Raw genomic sequence first — 22,933 nt, forward strand, 5'->3', positions numbered from 1 at the left:
GCCAAGGATTTTGTTACTCTTTTCCAAAAGTGTCCCCTATTGGTTTTGGGAAAAAAATAAACCTATTGGGAACCAAAAAAACTAGGACAAACTGATTTTTGGGACTATCACATAGTTTTGAGATAATTTTGCTTAGGGAAACAGCCTGTATTAGGAAGAAATTTCAAGGTAACAAAACCACTGCCACCTAATCATATATTGTTAAATGGTACTCTTAATGACAGCATTGGTTACGTCACTGATGAATTGTGGGAAATGGTGGCGGTGTTCTCCTTGACTGTAGGTATGCAGTATTTTTCAAAAGAAGTGGGAATGAAGGAAACAGAAATTTTTTCGACTCATGAGAGAAATTCTCGGTGTTTTCAATTTTATTTCTGCAATCTACAAGTGCAAATAACTAAATTTCTCAACACTCATGTGAAAAATCCCAGATCTGCAGTAGGAACTTGTGTTATAACCTACTATCCCATGCATATTTTCAGAAATACAGTTATGTCACTTGATAGCTTCAAGTCCCCAACTGTTTAAAATAATGTACCCGTGCCATGTTTTACGAAAATTTTAACTTACATTAGATTGAGAAGACTGCTTCACAAATCTCACAGATACACTTTTCTGTTCTGCATTTTCTGTCTTCACCACATTTTTTTCTCGCCACACATTCAAGCGCAGTCTCTTGCCAGCAAGTCTTATTGTTATAGAGAGGCCATTTTTTATTTTATTTATGAATAGTTCTATCTTGCTCATCCTTTTTGATCTATCATACCTGCATACAAGAGTGCTCAAGTTGTTTATTCAAAACAAAATCAGTTTTACACAAATTTTCTTATCTCATCCTTCTTATGAACAGTTATCTCATAATTTATAGTCATTCAACACTGCTGATTCATGGGAAACATACAAAATCTTGATGACCTAAAATCACTGGTTACAGAAGTTCTCAAGAGTTATCTCCCTTTTACCTTTTGATCAGATATGATAAGAGTTATCTCCACTTCAGATATCACCTACTAATATGTTTATAGATAAGTGTCTAATAAAATTTGAAATCCTGAAAGTTCACTTATCTCCAAATATAAGCTACGTGACAACTCCCATGAAAGTACTGACCAACTTGGCAGTCATGAATACTATCCCCAGTTCCAATATTAATTCTGTTTTTGCATTTATGATATATCTTTAATAATTTTCGAGAATCACCTTAAGAACATGGCAAAAATCAGCAATCCATGTAAAACAAAATGTCAAGTAATCTACAACTTCATAATTAGTCAAGTTGTCTCCCTTTGGCGAAGGAAGTGAATGAATTATCTCCCTTGGATTAAGGTCTGAGTATGCTTGAATTGAATGATGCCAAATATCCTCAAATACAATAAAATGATCAATTGTATTTTAATTTTGTCACTGAATTATCATTAACAGTTTTACACAGAAAATTCAGATGTCTTCTGATAGACATAGATCAATGAAAGAATTATCTCCCTTGGATTAATATCTGAATATGCTTGAACTGAATGATACAAATTATCCTCAAATACAATACAATGATATATTGTATAGTAAACTTTGTCTCTGAACAGTTTTAAGCAGGAAATTCAGCTGTCTTTTGATAGACATGGATCAATGGTATAGTCATACATGTACTTATTTTTGAACATGTACATGTATGATTCACTATCACAAGCAGATAAGTAAACATACAAAAAACTCACAGAATGTTATAACTTTTGACGAATAAATTGCATGATCTGCAATTGCTGAGCACAAAATAGACAGCGTCTTGGCAAACAACGTTATTATATAGGGTGGATTCCACTCAGTCTTATTATCAAGATTCATGAATTCCTTTTGAAATAACACTACAGTTCTTCTAATTAAATTGACAAAGGAGAAAATTGGGAGAGGAAGATATGCTTATTATTAGATGAGAAATATAATTAGAGATATAATTCCTCAAAATATAATTTGATTAAGCATGATCAAATGTATAGAAATTATAAGCATTGTAATGCATTAGTCATTAAGTGCAAATAGGTCGTGAAAAATATTTATAATCTAATTAATCTTAATGTACAACAAAAAAATGCATCATGGGCTGGTATTTTGTAAGCAAGAGGTTGAAAGTGCCAATAAGGGAATTGGGAACCCAGAGTGGAGAGGATTTTTTAAAATACTATTACCTTTTTTAACAACTTAAAAAGGAAATTTTGGATATAGGGGAAAAAAGTGGGAAGTAAGAGGGAAGTGACAGATAAGTGGGAATTGCCATATTGTATCCTTGTCCAACCCCATCATATATGGACCAAATTCCATGTACAGAGAAACCTTTCTAAACAGAAACCTTTTTGGACTATAAAATTTATTTGGTTTAAACAGGTGTTCAACTAAACAAAGTGCATATACAGATAAATTAATGACTGACCTTAAAAAAATGGTTCAACAAAGTTCTTGGATTATTCAGGGTTTCCACAGGTTTCACTGTATTTTGCAAAAGTTAAGTTGAATTAAGATTTATTTTAATCAACTATTCCCATTCATGATAATAACATTTATTTCTAGAAAACAGAGGATGCTTACCCTACCAGTGCACCTGGTCCATGCTCCCAGTTTTTAGTGGAGTCCGAGTTGCTCATTTGCTTTTGTTACTTTATGATTTACTGTATGATTTTAATTACTTTATGTTCTTTGTTGTGTATGTCTGTTTTTCATGTCTGGTCTTTGTCCCTGGATCACATTCTTTTGATTACCGCTATAACCTTGGTTCCCTTGATTACTATTTGATAATCTAAAGTTCTGCTTGGCTGATTCACATTGTTCAAAGAAAGATAACTCTAACTCAAATCCCTTTCATTCTTTTCTGACAAAAACAACATGGGCTATTAATGAAAAAAATCACATAACTGTAAAAACACCCACTTATTCATAATTGCCGATCTATGCGATGTATATGAAATGGTAGTTTAATGATGGTAGTTAAATGGTCATGAATTACCAAAACTGGAGCAAATATTCAATTTTATCAAAAATATAAATCTCTCAGAAAGATAAGACTCAATTTAAAGATGATCTGAAATGATAGTACACCTGTTTTTCTTAGGCTTTTTCATCAGAGTAAATAAATAACATCATCTTGGGTTTAGAAGAAATAATAAATTAGCAACAGGAAGACTCATAAATACCATAATTCAAGACGGATGTATTAAAAGCCACTTTTAATGAAATAGTGACATTAGATATCAAATTTACAGTAGGGCTGGGAACATAGCTGTAATTCAGTGCACCCTTGGCAAACTATTTTTTTTTATCATGATGAACAGAATATGTGTTCAATGATAATTGACCATATTTTATGACACAATGGGTGTGATAAGTGGAAATATGAAAATTTCTTAACTTTTTGCAGGGTTGGGTACTTACATATATAACCTTAATCCAAAATAGTCTATACCTTCTGATATAACAAAAAGGTTTACCACAAGTGTGAACACACCTTTAGGGAGGTAGATCTAGCTAAGGGACATAATCCTTGAAATCAGTGATTTGTTTGTATCATATTCAATTTCCCGAAGCCATCAGCTGATTATATTCCCTAGCATGATAAGTTTTATTTTTTGTATGCAAAAATTTACTTAATAATGCCAATATCTTTCCCTTATATTTGCTCTTGTAAATAAAATCCAAAACATGAATTAAATATTCTATGTGCTGTAATCTGTAGGAATCAGGCACAATTGAAAAATAATGAATCATGTTCAGAAAAAAAAAACACACACAAATTTTACAATATGGGCACATAGTTTATGGTCTATTGATGGTGAACTGACAGTTCCTTTGTTTTAGAAGTTTCAGAGGATGCAGAAAAGTGATTTCGGAGTTGCAATAGAATGATAGTGGAACCGTGAGTTATCTCCCTTTGATGATGCTAATGATCCGCCTTTTACATAATTTATATTTTGAACTACTGACACTTAAAAAAATAAATGCAATTTCTGCATTTCAAGTATTAGTTTGAATAAGATTTTGTGGAATGACTTATGTGTTCTTTTTTTCCATTATATTTCACCTACTGCCTGATTCTTGCAAAGAATAGCAATTAAATATCTTATATTCATCAAGAGTTAAAAAAGCTTTATATCTGATTTACTTCAATGAAAATTTTGAAATTATAACGATGAACTGATTTCCAAACATAATAATGCTGTGCACAGTCAGATTCACTGTCATTGATTGTTCAGTGAACATGGATCAGCCAATCTGCCAATAGGCAAAATTATTTCACAGGATTTTCACCTGAATTGAGCAAAAATCTTTGTGACATACTTCACGTGAAATTTGTGTGAATTGATCCTTCATGTGAATTTCATGAAAATTTCATATGTGAATATGACATTAATTCCATGTGGAGCTCAATTAACATGAATTTCATGTGAAAAATAATTGCCTGAGAAGTTCGAAAGATCAGTTCAAGGACATTTACACAAAATAAAAAAGTCTTTTTGGTAAATTCAATGGCAGACATTAAAAAAATATATCTTAATAGGAGATTAAACTATGGTAGATAAACAATGATAAATATCCCCTACTTCACTCAAACTCTAATTGTATAAAACCTAAATTTGATAATCTTTTTTTGCAATGAATAAGTTAAAGTCCCTCTGTTTAAGATTTAGAATAAATGAAAATAGTTCATTGATTACAAGCACCCCTCTGATAGCAAGTCTGATAAATGTTGCAGGAGTCAGTGTTATTAGAGAGATTAATTACATAAACATTATGGTTTTACAAACCATATAGCAGGTTTTTCGCAAGGTGCTAATTTAGGTGTATTTTAGCTAAAAATGCCAAAATAAATTCTGTAAAATATTTACCAAAATTAGAAAAACAAACATTTTTTTTATATACCGTTTTGCCTCAAAATCACAACATTTTACATCTACCAAAATTACCTGCAATACAGTATAACAAAGGGCGGCCAGTATTCATTCCTTCAAATATGTCCACATATTGTGCTTGATCTTCAAGTAAAGTTTCATTAAAAAAGCCATTCAATGGTAAAGCAAGAAGCCAGTTTACAAACTCACAATTATAGCACATATAACGATAATGTTCAAGGGATAGAGAAACTTGGAGGCAAAGGGATAAAATAACAGCACATATGATAATGTTCATGGGCCAGGGCTAGTAAAAATTGATTCGGGCTAGTGAAATGATGTGTACTTTTCCTGTTTTGAGCAAGTTGAATCCTATACAGTCCTCTATTATTCAGGCTAGTTGCTGAGAATTTTGAAGAAACGGACAGATTTTATCAATATCAATTGAGTTTAAATCTCCTTCTCAATTGTCTAGTAAACAACCTGAGATAATTCATCTAACAAAACTAGACCAACTCCATCCTATGAACATCATCATTGTATGTGCTGTAATTTCTTGTTTAGGTCAATAACATAGGTAATATGAACAGACGGAATCTAGGTAACATTTTATTGCCAGCAAACAGAACAAAATTATGACAAAACTAATGTTACTAAACATTAAATTAGCAGTCTTATTATAGATACAAGACAAATAACTTTGCGATTGCTGTCAGTAAAAACCTCATCAAAACTACATTACAACAACCTTAGGTAGAAACCATTTTATTTTTATGAGGTATGATTAGGAATAAATCTCTCATACTGTATTTTTCTTCTTGTACTGCTAATTTTTATAACTCATTAGTTTTACTCTACTCAAGTCAGTAATTTATGGATGGTCTGGCATCAGAAGCAACTGTCAAGTTCATCTGGCCAACTTGATTTCTTCATAAAAAAACACTGCATTTATTAATTGAAAACTGTACATTATCTGCTTTTGGGGAACTTCATATTTTTCTAAGCTTCTAATGCCGCTCTAGCCCCCATTTTTTGTCTAAATCATCAATCTAAGTTTCCCTTTTGCCATGCATATTGAACTATAGCTGTGTTAGGCCAAAACAAAACAAAATCTTATTTCCTGCAACCAACAAGAAAAAAAACAGGGTAAGTAGGGAAATTATATTCTTTTTTGAAAATATTTTACACTGAGTTAATGGGGTAACAATCTAGACTTTAATGGTACTTGAGCCAAAAAGGCCATAAGATGTTTAGGGTAGGCACAAAAAATAGGGTAGGTAGAGTAACTGGAAACACACATTTTATTTTTTTGCCTTTCTCATTTGAACCTAGCCATCCCACTTCCTTAGATCCAGATAACTGCACCTTTGCAGGGTCTAGTACTAAAAATAAATGAGATGTGCTTGATGGTTGTCCAACCCTTTTCATTTCATTTTTGTCTATGTAGTAATGGTGTCTCTCAAATGATCTGCTCATTAAATTAAAAAAAGCCATTTCAAAAAATGTTGAAACTCTACCTCATGATATAGTCATCCTTAAAATTGTCCTTTCAGTACAATTTAAAGTTTTTTATCTTCGTTCTGAGTGAATTCAAACAAAACCTGTGTTCTAGAAAATTGGGGTGATAATTTCAAGGACCAAAAATTTTATCAAGCACCAGATTTATAACACACATCAGTGTTTTCTTACAAATAATATTTAGTACACCTTAAAATAAGTTTGCATGACCTTTAAATAAGCACAGAAAAATAAAAACTTTAAAAGTTTTGCTTGGTCTTTAATGTTAAGCCCAGACAACAACACCTCAAATATGAGCTTTGTTTAGCTTTTAAACAAGCCCAGACACACACTGAAAATAAATTTTGTTTGGCCCTATAACAAGCCCAGACAGAAAACACCTTAAAACAAGTTTTGTTCAGCTTTTAAACAAGCCCAGACAGATACACACTGAAAATAAATTTGTTTGGCCCTATAACAAGCCCAGACAGAAAACACCTTAAAACAAGTTTTGTTCAGCTTTTAAACAAGCCCAGACAGATACACACTGAAAATAAATTTTGTTTGACCCTAAAACAAACCCAAACAGATACACACTGAACATAAGTTTTGTTTCGCCTTTACAAGCCCAGACAGAAAAACCTTAAACAAGTTTTGTTTAGCTTTTAAACAAGCCCAGACAGATACACACTGAAAATAAGCTTTGTTTGGTCCTAAACCAAGCTCAGACAGAAAACACCTTAAAACAAGTTTTGTTTAGCTTTTAAACAAGCCCAGACAGATACATGCTGAAAAAAAGTTTTGTTTGGCCCTAAAACAAGCCCAGACAAAAAACACCTTAAAACAAGTTTTGTTTAGCTTTTAAACAAGCCCAGACAGATACACACTGAAATTAAGTTTTGTTTGGCCCTAAAACAAGCCCAGACAGACACACACTGAAAATAAGTTTTGTTTCGTCTTTACAAGCCCAGACAGAAAACACCTTGAACAAGTTTTGTTTAGCTTTTAAACAAGCCCAGACAGATACACACTGAAAATCAGTTTTGTTTGGCCCTAAAACAAGCCCAGACAGATACACACTGAAAATAAGTTTTGTTTGGCTTTTACAAGCCCCAGACAGAAAAAACCTTAAATAAGTTTTGTTTGGCCTTAACAAGCCCAGACAGATACACACTGAAAATAAGTTTTGTTTGGCAATATACCAAGGCCAGACAGAAAACACCTTAAAACAAGTTTTGTTTGGCCTTTACAAGCCCAGACAGAAAAACCTTAAACAAGTTTTGTTTCGCCCTAAAACAAGCCCAGATAGATACACACTGAAAATAAGTTTTGTTTCGCCTTTACAAGCCCAGACAGAAAAACCTTAAACAAGTTTTGTTTAGCTTTTAAACAAGCCCAGACAGATACACACTGAAAATCAGTTTTGTTTGGCCCTAAAACAAGCCCAGACAGATACACACTGAAAATAATTTTGTTTGGCCCTATAACAAGCCCAGACAGATACACACTGAAAATGAGTTTTGTTTGACCCTAAAACAAACCCAAACAGATACACACTGAAAATAAGTTTTGTTTGGCTTTTACAAGCCCCAGACAGGAAAAACCTTAAACAAGTTTTGTTTGGCCTTAACAAGCCCAGACAGAAAAACCTTAAACAAGTTTTGTTTGGCCTTAATAACCCCAGACTGATTATGCATCTTGTGTTTACCAATAATACTAACAAGCAATTAATGATCAATTAGACAAGATTGTAAACATATGATGCATGTAATATGCATGTGCATCATCACCATGCGAGGTCAGTTAGTATTAGATTGGCATGACCAATATTTAATGCCCACATAGCTATGAATGTGCATCATCGTAACTTCTTGGACTCACTTCTACTTTTTAGAAAAATCTGGTATAAGCTGTTTGCACATCCATTGAGTTGTTTAGGAAGAGAGTTAAGTTTACATGGTACATGGATAACAGACTGACTGACAAACAGATAGTGTTTGGGCATTGTGGATCTATTGAAACAGACGTGTTTATGCTACTTAACGACAGCCCGTATTTTTTGCCCTTTGTTATAAGCATTATCCATAAAAACTTGAACTTGATGTGATTTTAACTTAAGTACTAAGGAGAGATTCACAATCAGTAGTCCATAGAGCATGAGTTGCAGTCAAAACTTGTAGAAACTTATGAGAAACCTTAAACTTGTAAAGCCATTATACATTGGAATAATAAGAATTGAACATTTCATTTATTAAGTTTAAATTATTGTCATGTAAAAGTGTTGACCAGTAGCACATTCTGTGCTTACAGTCAATAGATTAACTTGCTGATGAAGCATTATAATTGAAACATTAAATACCTAAATGATATACGTGTAAGTCTTTGATTAGGATTTTGGTCAACACACTTGTAAACAAGTTCTGGTGTTTTCAGTAGTTAAGTAGCAGTCTCAAAAAAAAATCAGGCAGAAGATGATTCACTTTGATTTTTTTGTTAAGAAAGAGTTTAAGACAACATTATCAGTCTCAATTTAGTTGTTGCACTTATAGTTGTACAGAGTAATCAAGGGAACCAAGGTTATAGCGGTAATCAAAAGAATGTAATCCTGGGACAAAGACCAGACATGGAAAACAGACATACACAACAAAGAACATGAAGTAACTAAAATCATGCATACAAAGTAACAAAAGCAAATGAGCAATTTGGACTCCACTAAAACCTGGGAGCATGGACCAGGTGCACCGGTAGGGTAAGCAATTTTGGTACTTTGCAAGAGTTATTGTTCTTGGTAGATTTAAGTGAGAATTGAATGTATGACTTTCTCATAAATACGAATCAGATATATAAAAATATGGTGTATATATAAGGCCCAAAAAAAGCATCATTTGTTTGGTAGGTTTTCTGCACCATGAGTCGTCCCTACCATTAGCAGTGCCTGAATTTTATATGGATTGGTACTTAATACATTGTGTATTATGCTGGAATTTTGTTAATGTACAACTTGGCATTAAAAATCAGTTTTCACTGCACCTGTTCTAACTTAAAGTTTAACTGGTTTTATCATGTAATCACAAGTGATATACAGTCACAGAATCAACACAACTATTTCATGACATCACATATAATGTTATAATGCTTTGAATCGGCCAGAATGTTGCCCCTTTCTAGTTATTGAAGGGCACATGCTGTTACAAGATGAAACCCAGAACAATTGAGGCAAGTATTGACCAACCACTCAAGCTTTCCAGCTTTGAAAGTCAATTTTGATTCAACATTTGACATGTTCAGGACAAGAATTTGACCAGAATGGAAGTGGTCCTTTTTCAGTCCTAACTCCTAAATGGTTCCAGTTACAGCCTCAAAAATCAATACTAACCTTTCTTTGTAAGGCACTTTGTGTACAATATCAAAGAGATCAATTCACTTTTATTCAATTTATCATTAAGACATCAGGAAAATACTTGTTACTAGCCTCTTTTTGGCCACTCATTCTGAAGTAGTGTTTTAGTGGTATGGCACCATGTGATTTAACTCATAGGATATCAAGATAATGCATGTTTCTGGCCCTTACTTCCAAAATGATTCAAGTCTTTAACCCCTAAAATTGATACCAGTCTAACCCTTGCGGTAGAGAATATTGTGGGCCAATATCATAGTCATCCATAAGCTTTTACTGGAGTTAAATATTTACACTCTATAAAATGCATGTTTTTGGCCCCTTTTTTACCCTTAATTCCAAACCAGTACGGGCCTTGACCCCAAACTCAATACCAACCTTTCTTGTAAAATTTCATAAAAAGCAACCAACCTATATCAAAGAACTTCACAGAAAAAAAAGTGTTAATGGAAAATATCTGACTGACAGTGCTATACCAATTATGAGACCCCAAAAAATTTGACTTGAAAAAAAAACATTCATTTTAAGTTTTGTTGCAGTGTACATTTCATTAACTTGTCAAAAAATTTGATATAACAAATTTGATGCCAATAGATAGATGCATATGGTAAAGCTTTGCATTTTCCCACGGTTCCATGAGATTCATTCAAATATTGCTTATATGTCAAGTCAGTGCACTGTAATTTTTCTACGCCTTAAATAAAAATTCAAAAATTTACTACATAAAAAAAAATCTTTAAGCAAGTAAGCAAAGTATGAAAGTCTTCATCAAAGCCAGATATCCATTTTTTATATCATTATAAAAACATGGCTCTCATATAATTCTATAATCTGTCAATGTTCTTCATGTTAGCACCTTAAAACTTGCAAATTGATCCAAAAATACTGTCTTATCTATAAATCAAGTTAAACTTCCTCTGCCATATCTACTTCAGCATTTTTATTGAGTTAACATGAGAATTTGACAGAAACCTTAAAACCTCAAAATTGACATATTAAAATACCATGAGCCTATACATTTCCTTGAGAACGTGACTGTCTGCATTAAAAAAGATTTTGGTCTCTTATTATTACATCAAAATGAAATAAATAAATTAGAACAAGACTTTTATTCAATCTTGTTGAAGTTTTAATGTTTTTCATGTTTTCATGAGTCTTCAGCAGAAAGACAAATGTTAGGCCTAAACACAGTTTTGAGGCCTACTTTTACATATGATGAAAACAGGAAGATTTATAAATTGGACACAAGGGTAACAATAAAATTACCGACCACTAATCCAATCCATAATCAAGTCAAGTCAAAAATAAATCTGGCAAAATAGACACTACACCATTAGAGCACTTGGTTGGAAGGTGGAGATTGGATACATAAAGTTTTTAAAAGGGGGGGTCTTTTTTTCATTTTTTAGAAAAGGTTTTCGTTTTTGCACCAAGATAGTACCAAGTTAACAAGTTTTTCAATTCCGTACCCATGAACCCCCAATCTCTGGATGTGTTCTTGTTTAAGGCATGTCTTGAGAAAAAAAAACTTGTCAAGCAAGCTGGTGTTCATAGTACATTTATATACAATGTAACTCCAACCAGTGTTTTTAGATTAACCATGCCAAAAACCAGGGATTTAAATTTTAGCACTAGTCTGAACGAGGTCCAATATCCTCAATTTTTCCATGCAGGACCATCGAATCTTAATTCACCAAAGTCATGGGCATACCATAACTTAATATTTACTCTAATTGAGGACCTTTTATTTTTTCTTATGGACCTTTTGTTTAGGATGAAAAAAATCCAGGATCTTTTACTCTTTTAAGTAAATCAGAACTCCTGGACTAACAGCCAAAGAAGAAAATTCTCAGTTTAGAATTTTTTTCTCTAGTTTCGTGGCACCAAGGACAGAGTGAAACTTACTATAAAATTTAGAAAACCTTATTGGAAATCTTAATAACATCAACAAGTTATATAAATTGACAAAAAGGTCTTACATGAAATTCAGTTTCAGAATTCATAATCAATAATAGCCAGTCGGGAATCCTTCTTTTCAAAATCTCCAGACTTCTACCTGAGCAATGTGATAGAAGGTGATTCATACATGTAAAACACCCACCAATTTCACTTTTATTTTTGTTCAGAAACAGATGCAGATCACATAAAAAGTCTTTTCATTTGGTTGTTGCTCTTTTGAGAAAAAAAAAATTGTCCAAAACATTGGAACTTTGCAAGAGTTATCCTTCTTGACTTGGTTTGATTTGGTTGATTTTAGTAGGAGATGAATATATGATTTTCTCAACAGTACTGATCTGAATACAGAAAGGACTATTATGTTGTGTAACACTATAGTATATGTAGACTGAGAAAGCATAATTTGTTTGGTGGGTTTTCTACACCATGAATCACTTTACCTGTGTCTGAATTTTATATGGAAAAGTACTTAAATGAAACTATGTTCTAAAGGACAATGAACACACAGGAAAGTTTAAAAAAAATAGTAGAACCAAGTGTTATGACTGGTATATTGAACATCTGATGCTGTTTTTAGATATAAACCAGAAGAACCTTAAAGTTTACATTGTGGATTCCTGAACTTTTAAATGTATAAAAAAGTAAAAACAAGATAAAACCATTATACCACTCCCATTGAACTTTATATTGCAAGAAACAAAGCAAGAGGAATAGGGTATATATAATTGAAAGAGGTACAGTTAAAATATTATTGTTCATGGGATACCGATTTTCATGGTTTATGTGGGTTTGGTAAACCACGAAATATGGTACCCAATGGAAAGGAAATTCCCCATTTTTTTGTATGAAAGAGTTGCCAAATCTATGAATTCAAGAATCCACAAACACCTAATTTTTTTTCTAAACCACAAAATTTGGTACTCACAAATAAAAGCATTTTCACATTATCTATTATGTCAGCATTAGTCTAAAACAAGTGCCTGTGAAATTATTCCAAGCCTATAGTAAGTACTGGTACAGCAAAACGTTATGATAAATGCCTGTATACTTATTGACTGATTTGCCAAAAAAAAAAAACCAAAAAAAACAGCATATGTCATAAAGTAAAATACTTGTCAGGGTGTAGCCAACACAATTTCCTAAATTAAATGTGTGACTAGGATATGCTCTAAATCATACATGTTTATGAACAAAGTTCCATAACTCAAGAAAAATATTCCTAATTCAACTGAAATATTAAAGGACTATATAAGCCAATTTTTCAACTTTGCTAAGTTAACAATCAACTAGACCATTCTACATTTTCATTCCATACCTCTTTTAACTGAAAGTCCCCACTCTTTACATACTTGGACTGTCAAGCTTTCTAGATGCAAATGCGTGACATTTGCCAAAATTTATAAAGATAAACGAGAAAAAATGAAACATCAAAGTTAATTCCACTAGATCAGTTTCTAAATGTGCCAGTCAAATACAAATTCTAATAAGATGTCACATGACAGGCCAGAAGTACATGTATAATGTAATCAATACAATGACGACATGTAATTGCTTAGTCTAATAACAAATGTAATTGGTAAGGCTACATGTATTTTTCTGTGTATCTATAATGTCTTTTCCTACCTTTAATAGATTGAGGGCTAACTTCTTCATCATATTGGCAGAGGTCCCTCCGGATTGACAAAAAAATTCCTTCTGAGGTTTCTATGAATTATTAGTAACTTGTTACAATTCCATTGAGAACTTCCCACTTGATAAAAGAGGGATGGCATTACAATTTCTCATTGATGATTATCACAAAAAAATACTCTATTATCAAAGAAAAAATAGCAGAATAGTTAATTTTCTGTGAAGTTTCGCTTCATCTGGCTTGTTTTTTGCCTTTGGAGACTTTCACTATTTCTCAGAGGGGTGAAAGGTATAAAATTTCACTAAATATTTTTTTTCTCTCTGGTATACCTGTTTCACCTCTCTTGGACTATTCCATTTCCTAAATGATGTTGATGCAGCCTATCTTGATACCTGCTAAAAGATAAGAAAACATTTCCTAAATGGAGAGGCTCCATAGGGGTGAATAATAATAAAAAAAATTAAATTAATTTTTCTGTACTAATAATTTCCAGCAGTCTAATACAAAAAAGATTTCAAGTTAATGGGTGGGTCATGATTAAAATTTTTTTCTCCAAATGATTACTCCCAACTCAATATAAAGAAACAACAAATCATATGTTTTGTCTTATTGCAACATTTTCTCTAACCTTTGTTTTCAACTTTCTGGATGATGATTGTTAAATCCTACACCCAATAGTCAGAGCTGGCCAATCATTGGATATAAATATCCCCACTAGTGCCTCTGTCATGTGATAATCTTCTCTTTAATCAATCACACACTAAATTTATTGCATATTTCCAGAGTTGATTAATAAGTGACTACCTGTAGGGTTTAAGATATTGATAATAATTAAGGAAAGATGCACCATAATCACTATCTTTGAACACAAAAAAGAAATAATATTTTGAAAAAAAAACTATACAGATATATATTTTGAAAACAGCCGGTATACATGTATAAAGAAAGTAGGATAAAATATTTGACTTTAGATGAGGCCAATCACTTTTACAACAGGATCAATTAATCAGAACTGCCTGACCATTTCCTCTGCAATAAAAAATAACCTGGGATGCCTAAAAGAGAATACTTTGTGGATAATATTTGCCAGAACTGTAGCGATACATGGATCAAAGTACATGTAGGACCTACAAAAAAAATTCTGTGTTTCCAGTAATATCTCCTTCAAAATAATGGTCAGTTACAGGAAGGTTTTTTTATTTTGAAAAAAAAAATATAAATTTGCAGGACATCGAAACCTACCCATTTTGCTGCCTCTATTATGACACCTCTGAATACTGAACTTGTCGTAGCCACAGCCATGTCTTTTCATTTTTCAATGAATTTTGAACCTCCACATCAGAGAACAAGGTGATTCTAGTAAAAAATGGATGACACCATTAAAAAATTAGTGTAGGCAGGGAAAAATATGCTAGGTCAGATTAACAGAAAAACATTTTTTTTTTGCCTAGTTTAACACCCCAGGTGGTGCTAAAACTTTTAGTCAGATATCACTGGAATTAAAGAACCGTAATCCTTCCAAGACTTTAGACAGTGGAGAGGAGTAGGTCAAAGCTTTCAAACAGTTGAGTTATAATTTAAGAATAGGAATGGACAAATTCCAGACAGATCCAAAGTCTCACTAACCAATTTTAACATTTCCATTACTTTACATGTTAATTAAGTACTTTTCAAAGTTTCACTGTTAATTCCCATGATAAATTACATCTGAGAGTTCCATACCATTGCCAAGCTTGGACAATAAAGCTTTCAAATTCATTATGCTAATGGTATGATGATAGTAGAAATTCTTCACAAAATTTACTTGAATAATCTTGAAAATCCACATTTTTACCTTTTCTGCTAATTGACAGCATGGAGGCAAATTACTCACACATGTTAACCATGTTCATACACTTTTGTAGTAAATTACAAATATGATTTTAAAGTACACATTCTCTGCTTTATTTTGACTACTTTTGATCAGAATACAAACAAATAATGCACTTACAATGCATAGATCTAGATTCAGGATAGCCATATGACCCGGAAGTGGTTAGTGAGACCCAAGGTTCTTCCGTGTAGTGAGAAAGGCTGAGTAGTTCCAATTACATAATCAGGTCAGGGTCATTAAAAAAGGTGATTTTTTTATGGCAGTGGTGGTCAAAATAAAAAAATGAATTTATCTAAGCAATGATTTGAATGAATCTCAACGGTGATTATAAACAGTGAAGCAGATGTGATTCAATTTTTTTAACAAATTTTCATTAAGGAAAAAATAGGGAAGGATTTGCTGCCCTCACCTATTTGTAAATCCCTGGACCTCATGCCAGTCATGGAGTGATATATACTTATACATGTATATATAACATATATTTTGTAATCTAGCTGCAAAATCGTTGCTCTTGATCTCTTTTTTTTTTTGATTTTGCGATCTAACGTTAAAAAATACAAAAAAAATAGTTAGAGCTACCTTTCGCAGCTGTTTTCCACTGAAAGTGGGCGATATATAATGCAGGGAACTGCAACATCATCTGATCACCTTATCCTGGATACTGGTAAAATGAGAAACGAGATGCGTATGAAAACAAACGAACTATTCACGAATTTTTATAAGTGAGATTCAAACGAAATCTTACGTAATGAGACGAAAATTGTTAAGGGAGACTTGCTCCAGCAGTGCTAGAGGTTGTCTGGCAAGCTATTTTCTGACTTGGTTTTGGGGTGCGGATGAACGGAATTCCGACCGCTTACTTTAATGTAAGACTGCAGCTGAGTAAAACCAAGAGAAAGAATTGAATGGAATATCCACAACCCAGCTACAAGCTCAGACATATATATGCAATCTCAGATACAATCTCAGATACTAGAAAGATGATCGATACTCGTCATGATCAGCATCAGGGCCGGATCTAGAAATATGGAAGGGGATTTCCAGGCCATGATTTGCTCAATTTTGCCCCAATTCTGCACCAAATTAACAAAACTGTCCAACGCCCGTTCCCCCGAAACTTACTCTGGATCCCCAGTAAGGCAAAGCTTGGGGAAGGCAACGGGCAAAAATTAGCATTTATATATTTCCATAAATGCCTGACCACTACTTGTTTATTTACTGTTGTTCAAAATTTATTCTTGATCTTTATTGCAAAGTTACTCTCTTTAGGGCCAAGCAATATCAACAATACGGGCCCAACAATACAAAACAAAAATGAAAATACAGCTTCACATTTGACAGAAATCCAACACAATTTATGTAAAGTTAATTGACAGTTTGCTCATCGAATGTAGAAAAGCGAGTTGAAAGTTACAAAAGAATAATGGGAAAGGCCGTTTACTCCCCTTTAATGGGTAAATTGTAATGCATTTCATATGATCATTTATACCTTGAATTACTGACACTGAAATAAGAAATGAATGCCATTTCTGCATTTCAGATAAAGTCAAATGACAGACTTGTATTTTTTTCCACCATCCGGTCCACTGCCTGATTGTTACTGAGAAAAGCACTTATTTCTTACTTGAATATACCTCGAACCAAAAATAATAAGTTCTCATGTACTTAGTCAATTTATTCCGCATGAAAACTTTAATATTTTTTTTAAATTGCATTAAAGCTTACTTGGTAATGTTTGGTCTATGCGCTTATCCCATAATCATTTAACTCATTAAAAACAAAATGCAAAAAGTGGATAATTGCTGTTTTTTGTTTAAGTTGGAATAATGAGCATATACATTTTTTGTACGACGGATAAGTATATTTTTTCACACACAATTATTGTTTTTATTACAACAACAACTAGAATTATTTGGTTGACCAAAATTGATTTCGATGTTTCTAAATTAGTTTGTTAATGTGTACATAAAATACAGAGACGTGCCAAAAGGATTGAGTCATTTGTGGAGTTTCCCTTTGTTTCTATGCAAATTCACATTTTTAACAAAAAAGTATTTGAAAAGTGGTTTCTTGTTGAATTTGCATGATTTTTCATAAATGATAAAAGCAATATCTGAAATTTTGCTATTTACTTTGAAAAAAATATTTTCTGACTAAAAGCGAACGAATTTTGGCACCTTAATTACCGAGACAATTGATGACAATTTTACTTTATTTTCAACTGAATTTATGACACTGATTTCTTCTGTATGAAACTCTCTGACACTTCTGAAAATGGTATAAAACTACAAAAGTTCTACTTTAACTTTTTCTTGTTAGCAGTACATTTTTTTTCAGAATCATCAGTTGAGATATTGTTTTAGAAATCGAAGTACCTATGTACCGAGTCAATTTATATCGATCGTTTGAATTTTTACGTCTTAAATGATAGTCAAATTGCAAAAATATGGGACAAAAAGAAAATATGGGGTCGAATTCAAACGTATCTTAACACAAGCTTATTGTTATAAATGTTTAATATTGGCTCTGATTCCGAAGGACATTAAAAAAAAGCACACACACACCAAAATTTATGATCATCGTAGCAGTGTGCAAGTTTGCTTAATATTCAGGTCCGATATCGGTTTACCTGGAACACCTAGATGAATTATGGAACAAAAAAAAAGATTTTGATTTTCAGGTCGAAACTTAAAATTTAAGCCAAACTCCGACACCTACGTGTCCTTTAAAAGCGCTTAGTTTCTGGGCACCTACAGTTTCAGAGACACGTACATTTTACATAAACGATAAAGTTTTAGAATGTAGTTTCACCAATCGTGTCTGGTGTAGGAAACAATAGCCATGTACTTTCAAGGCCCTGGAACACACATGGCTCTATCAAAATAACATTCACATGGCCAAAATAGCCAAATAGAATGATTATTGCAAAAGCAATGACACCAGATAAAAAAAATGACACAATTCCCGAGAAATGCATTATCGAAATTCCAATGCCTTCATGTATGCAGAGTTTCGTTTTTATTTTTCGATATCACGAAGCGGTAACCGTTTTATGGGTGATACGTCAGGATGGTTTCGGGTGTTATGCTAAAAATGGCCAAAAGATAAGCGGCAAATAATAACCTGAAACCTTTTTCTTTTCTTTATACAAGTTTTTTGGTCGGAGCCACTGCTCCTTTTCTGCAAGGGCCTGCATGAAATATCTGAAGACAGCTCTTCCAATGGGTACTCAGCATTCCTCTTTGTATTTCAATTCCATGATTGATGACTATCTATGATTTTGAGAGTTTTCATTTTTAGCTCAGCATCGGATGGTTTATTATGCGTCTAAAATAAATAGGCAACTCGAATATTTCGACATTGAACGACTGGTTTATTCGGGTAAATTCATAGAAATAAACATGTACTGATATGAGGTTAGATGTCAACTATTTTTAATTTTGGTTAATTCAAACCAAATTAATTTTTAATTTGCAGAAAAAGTGTTTCTTGGAGTTAGTTAATGGATAGAATTAAATTGATGTATTAGAAATACCTAAAACGCTTAATGAGGTATGCCAATGGGACTATTTTCCTGCGGTAGTGTAAGATAATTGTGGATGCTATCAGGCTTTACAAATCTAAAGGCTCTGGCGACTGCTGTATCAATTCTGATCTTCGAACTAAATTGATGGCACGTCTCTGTACTTACTTTCAAAATCATTAAAACATGTAAGTAACAAAAATATGACAACTATTTAACAAAATGAGTGAAAGTGAACAAATTATTATATAGCTATATATACCGAGAAGTTAATGAAAAACTATAAAAGTGGTGTATTTGAGTCTTGTTTATGTTTTGCAAGTGCGACAACTCGAAAACTATTTTAAAAAGTTAAGTATTGAAATGTTTATATTTTGTCTGTTAATTAAACGAGTTACCTTCTTCTTTCAAATCTGTTATTTCAATTGTACGATATGGGATACAGGTACTTTGTTTTGGCTAAAAAAAGTTAAACGAAAGTGAAGTGTTTTGTTTTATTACTAGTGCAACAAGCATTGATTTTTCTGAGCTAGGTAACGAAATAACATAATTATGTGAACTGAACTATTTGATTCCCTATATAAATTTTACCAATATATCAATATAATTCTGTAATTCATGACATATGACACAAAGTTGCCTGAATATGTTCTTTTAATCTACACACATAATCATTCTAGTACTAAGTAATTTTTAAAAAACGAATCTGTTTCCTACCCAAAAATATAGACCTGCACATAATTTCTCAACTAGGACGCTTACCTTACTGGTGCACCTGGTCCATGCTCCCAGTTTTCAGTGGAGTTTTTAGTTGATCATTTGCTTTTGTTACTTTGTATGTATTATTCAAGTTACTTTGTGTTCTTTGTTGTGCATGTCTGTTTTCCATGTCTGGTCTTTGTCCCTGGATTACATTCTTTTGATTACCGCTAGAATCTTAGTTCCCTTGATTACTCTTTCGTTAGGTTAGTCAAACTAACGAAAGTGACTCAATATGGCTGAAAAGGACATTTCAAAAGATTCCAGTACTTTGGAGCCATCCATCAAAGAGTTATCGAAGTATTGTTCCATTCATTCCAAAAAATAAAATAACAAAATTTTGCCCTCAGCATACCGCCCTTATTTGCGATACATGTTACTCACAGTCGCACAAGAAATGCGATGCCGCAATGAAAGCATCAAAAGGTGTTAGAGATGGGATTATTTCCGATGACTTACAAAATCGAATGATCTGTCTCCTACAGTACTTCGAAAATGTTTGGAATACTGGAAACCAAACTTTAGAAAGCCTTAAACATCAAGTAAAAAGTATAACACACGATATAGAGAACACCCGAAAGATTATCAATGAGGCATAACACACGATATAGAGAACACCCGAAAGATTATTAATGGACACTTAGATTCTATTGAAAAATCAACGAAGAACGCACTAAACAAACAATACGACATTTGTAAGAATAAAAATCGAGCTTGTGACGAAAATGAAGTCAAAGCATAGTACGGTCCAATCTTGGATCGACGTTCTATTATTCTCAGAACGTGAACTAAACGACGTAGAATTGTTCAGTGTCATGAAAGTTTTAGACAACAGAACGGTTCACTTTAATTCAAATGTTACTGAACATTCCAAATTGGTAAGTCTTGAACATCGTCTTGATGAACACCTTCAAGACTTTAAAGAAAAAGTCAAATCCTTTGACAAGGTGTCTGTAATCAAATGCAAAGAACCTATACGAAACCTACCAAAGTTTCAACAAGGTCTTCTATCACGCATGCTCCAACGAAAATCGGTCCTCCGTCACACATTCCATACATCAGCATTGAAATCAGAGGTAGATGTAGATCGGGGATGTTTTCTACCAAATCGCCGAATTTTACTATCTTCCTTCAATGCACCATTCCTATTTGTCACTGACCTTGATGGCTCTAATACGAAATCGATTAAGCTTGAACACAGCCACTACAATGTAGATTTGATAGACAATAAAAGGGCAGTAGTGACATTAGGAAGTAAAGGTTACCAGATACTAGAATTAGAGGAACTGAAATTAGGTCAGTGTATCAAACCAGGAGGGAATGGTTGTTATGTGTCTTGTCGCGACGGGCAGATATTAGTTAGGGATGATGATAAAAAAGTGTTACTCGTTGATATTTATGGAAACATAACACACGAGTACACGACGGAAAGGGACCCATGGTATATTTACCAATGCAACGACGGTAGCTTTTTCTATGACGGTGCTGGAAACAATGTATATAAAGTCACCAAAGATGGAAAGGAGAAGACTTTCCTAAGCCATCTGGACCTGAAGGGACCAAGAGAAATTGCAGGCGATGGACACGGCTATTTTTATATTGCCGGATCGAAGTAATGTATATGGCAAGCCAAAGTGGACAAAAATCAATATTTTGTAATATCAGAAAATGCTCATTTATGTCCACTTTGGCTTGCCATACATGTAATATACATAGAATATCATAGGATGGGAAGAATCATGAAATTTTACAGGACGAGAAAGACGGCATAAAAAATCCAAGTTATCTATGTTACAATACAGACAACCAACAGTTAATGATCGTAAACAATAAACTCAGACATATAACAATTCATGATTTAAAATGAATAGTACACTTTGATTTCATAATCATTAAAATAATGTTTGAACAAACACTACACATAATAAATCCGGCAACAGCATTTTAGGCTGATACTTATTGTAACACAGTCATTTTCGTAGAAATAACTGCCCAATTTTAAACATTTGTAAAGCATCTAATTCAGAAAAGAAACAAAAAAAATAAAATAAAATAAAAATAAATAAATAAATAAATAACAGACAAAAAACCCAAAAACTAAAAACAAAAACAACAAACAAACAAACAACAAAGTTTAGCTATAAAGACACAAACTATGACGGTACCATTTAATAAATTGAAATTGACGCCTTGATGCAAACATAAAATAGCACGCCTTGTCGTTTTAGGTGCTAGGTACTGTTTGCTCCTATTTGTACATTGGAAAGCCCCTCGAAACAGAATGTCGAAGTCCGATAACAACAACTAGTCGTTTACAACATATGTTCAATCAATGAAAAGTCGTATACCAAATTGGAAATCAATCCGTCCGATGAAAGTCGGGATTTGTGTGACGAAATAATTTCCTATCATTCCATTCATCGAAAAATGGCATATTCCCATCAAAGCAGAATGTTGACATCGGAATAGCAATAAAAATCGCTTACAACATACAGATATGTCCCATATATATAAATTCACAAACCAAATTCCAAAAAAAAAAAATGCGTCCCAATTGAAATTCAGATGGGATGAAAAACCATCCACTCATTGATAATATCAGAATATGTCAATTTAAAAACCAGGCAGGCGGAGATACAACTAAAATTTGATACTGAACTTTTCATTGCTAAATTTTATTCAAAACATCTACCAATAATTATAAACAAAATAGTTTTAAAAAATTCAGTTCGTAGATTCTGTGGTGGAAAGAGATAAATTTTGACGGTTAGCAAACGGTATTAAACGTGCGTGTACAATGTAACTAAACCTTTTTAAAAGTGCAAAGAATTATTTTGGCGATAGAGACGGCATAACTTGTTGGATATGCATGCACTACTGTTGCTTTTGGACAAGCCTGATTTTTACACCAGCCTGTAGCTGTTACTGTATCAATGCTGTTCACAATGGATGCCTTTCAAGAAGCAGTAACTGCTCACCCTTCAAGAGCACATGAGTAAACCACTATTTTTATTTGGGTTCAAGCTGCATATCTCTATTTGTAGTCAAATGAGGATTCAAGGGTATGTGCCCCATCGACTTTGGTGGATTTTTTATAGTTAAATTGAAAATCACTGGACTAGTCCACCTCTATTGCACCACATCAACAATCTTAGTTTCGGGGATTTTGTACATCGCATCAACCCAAAAGAACTTGAGATAAAGGACACTACGTACAGAAACTGTGAAGTCAGCCTCATATCTTGACCTACACATAGAGATCGAAGAAAAAGGAAAACTATTGACAAAAATATGCTATAAACGCGATGATTTCATTCCGTATTGTCAACCTTCCTTTCATCTGTGGCACCTGAGTATGAAGTTTTCATATCAAAACTCATACGTTACGTTTGCCGTAACTATGCAGACTTCTTACATTTAGGCTTCT

The 22,933-nt window shown here is 33.1% G+C and overlaps 1 protein-coding gene across 3 annotated transcripts in view; it reads right to left on the reverse strand.

Moving 5' to 3' along the window:
- Positions 1-14,706, reverse strand: part of LOC148599856 (uncharacterized) — a 48,342-nt gene extending 33,636 nt beyond the window's left edge. The window contains exons 1-3 of one of the 3 annotated variants that reach the window (XM_088558769.1): positions 14,590-14,706; positions 13,980-14,151; positions 13,681-13,746 (exon numbers count right to left, since the gene is read on the reverse strand). Coding sequence is in view for 2 of the 3 variants with exons in the window: in XM_088558766.1 (XP_088414892.1) it covers positions 571-747 (177 nt within the window). In the remaining variant the exon portion in view is untranslated. Of the gene's footprint in view, positions 1-570; positions 1,775-13,344; positions 13,622-13,680; positions 13,747-13,979; positions 14,152-14,589 lie in introns of those variants that run through there. The other 2 variants (XM_088558767.1, XM_088558766.1) reach the window with 2 other exon arrangements.
- Positions 14,707-22,933: the final 8,227 nt, after the last annotated feature.

The sequence above is a fragment of the Perna viridis genome, chromosome 13, assembly GCF_037379345.1.
Source record: "Perna viridis isolate PV_CMFRI_1.1 ecotype Kerala chromosome 13, ASM3737934v1, whole genome shotgun sequence".
NCBI lineage: Eukaryota > Metazoa > Mollusca > Bivalvia > Mytilida > Mytilidae > Perna > Perna viridis.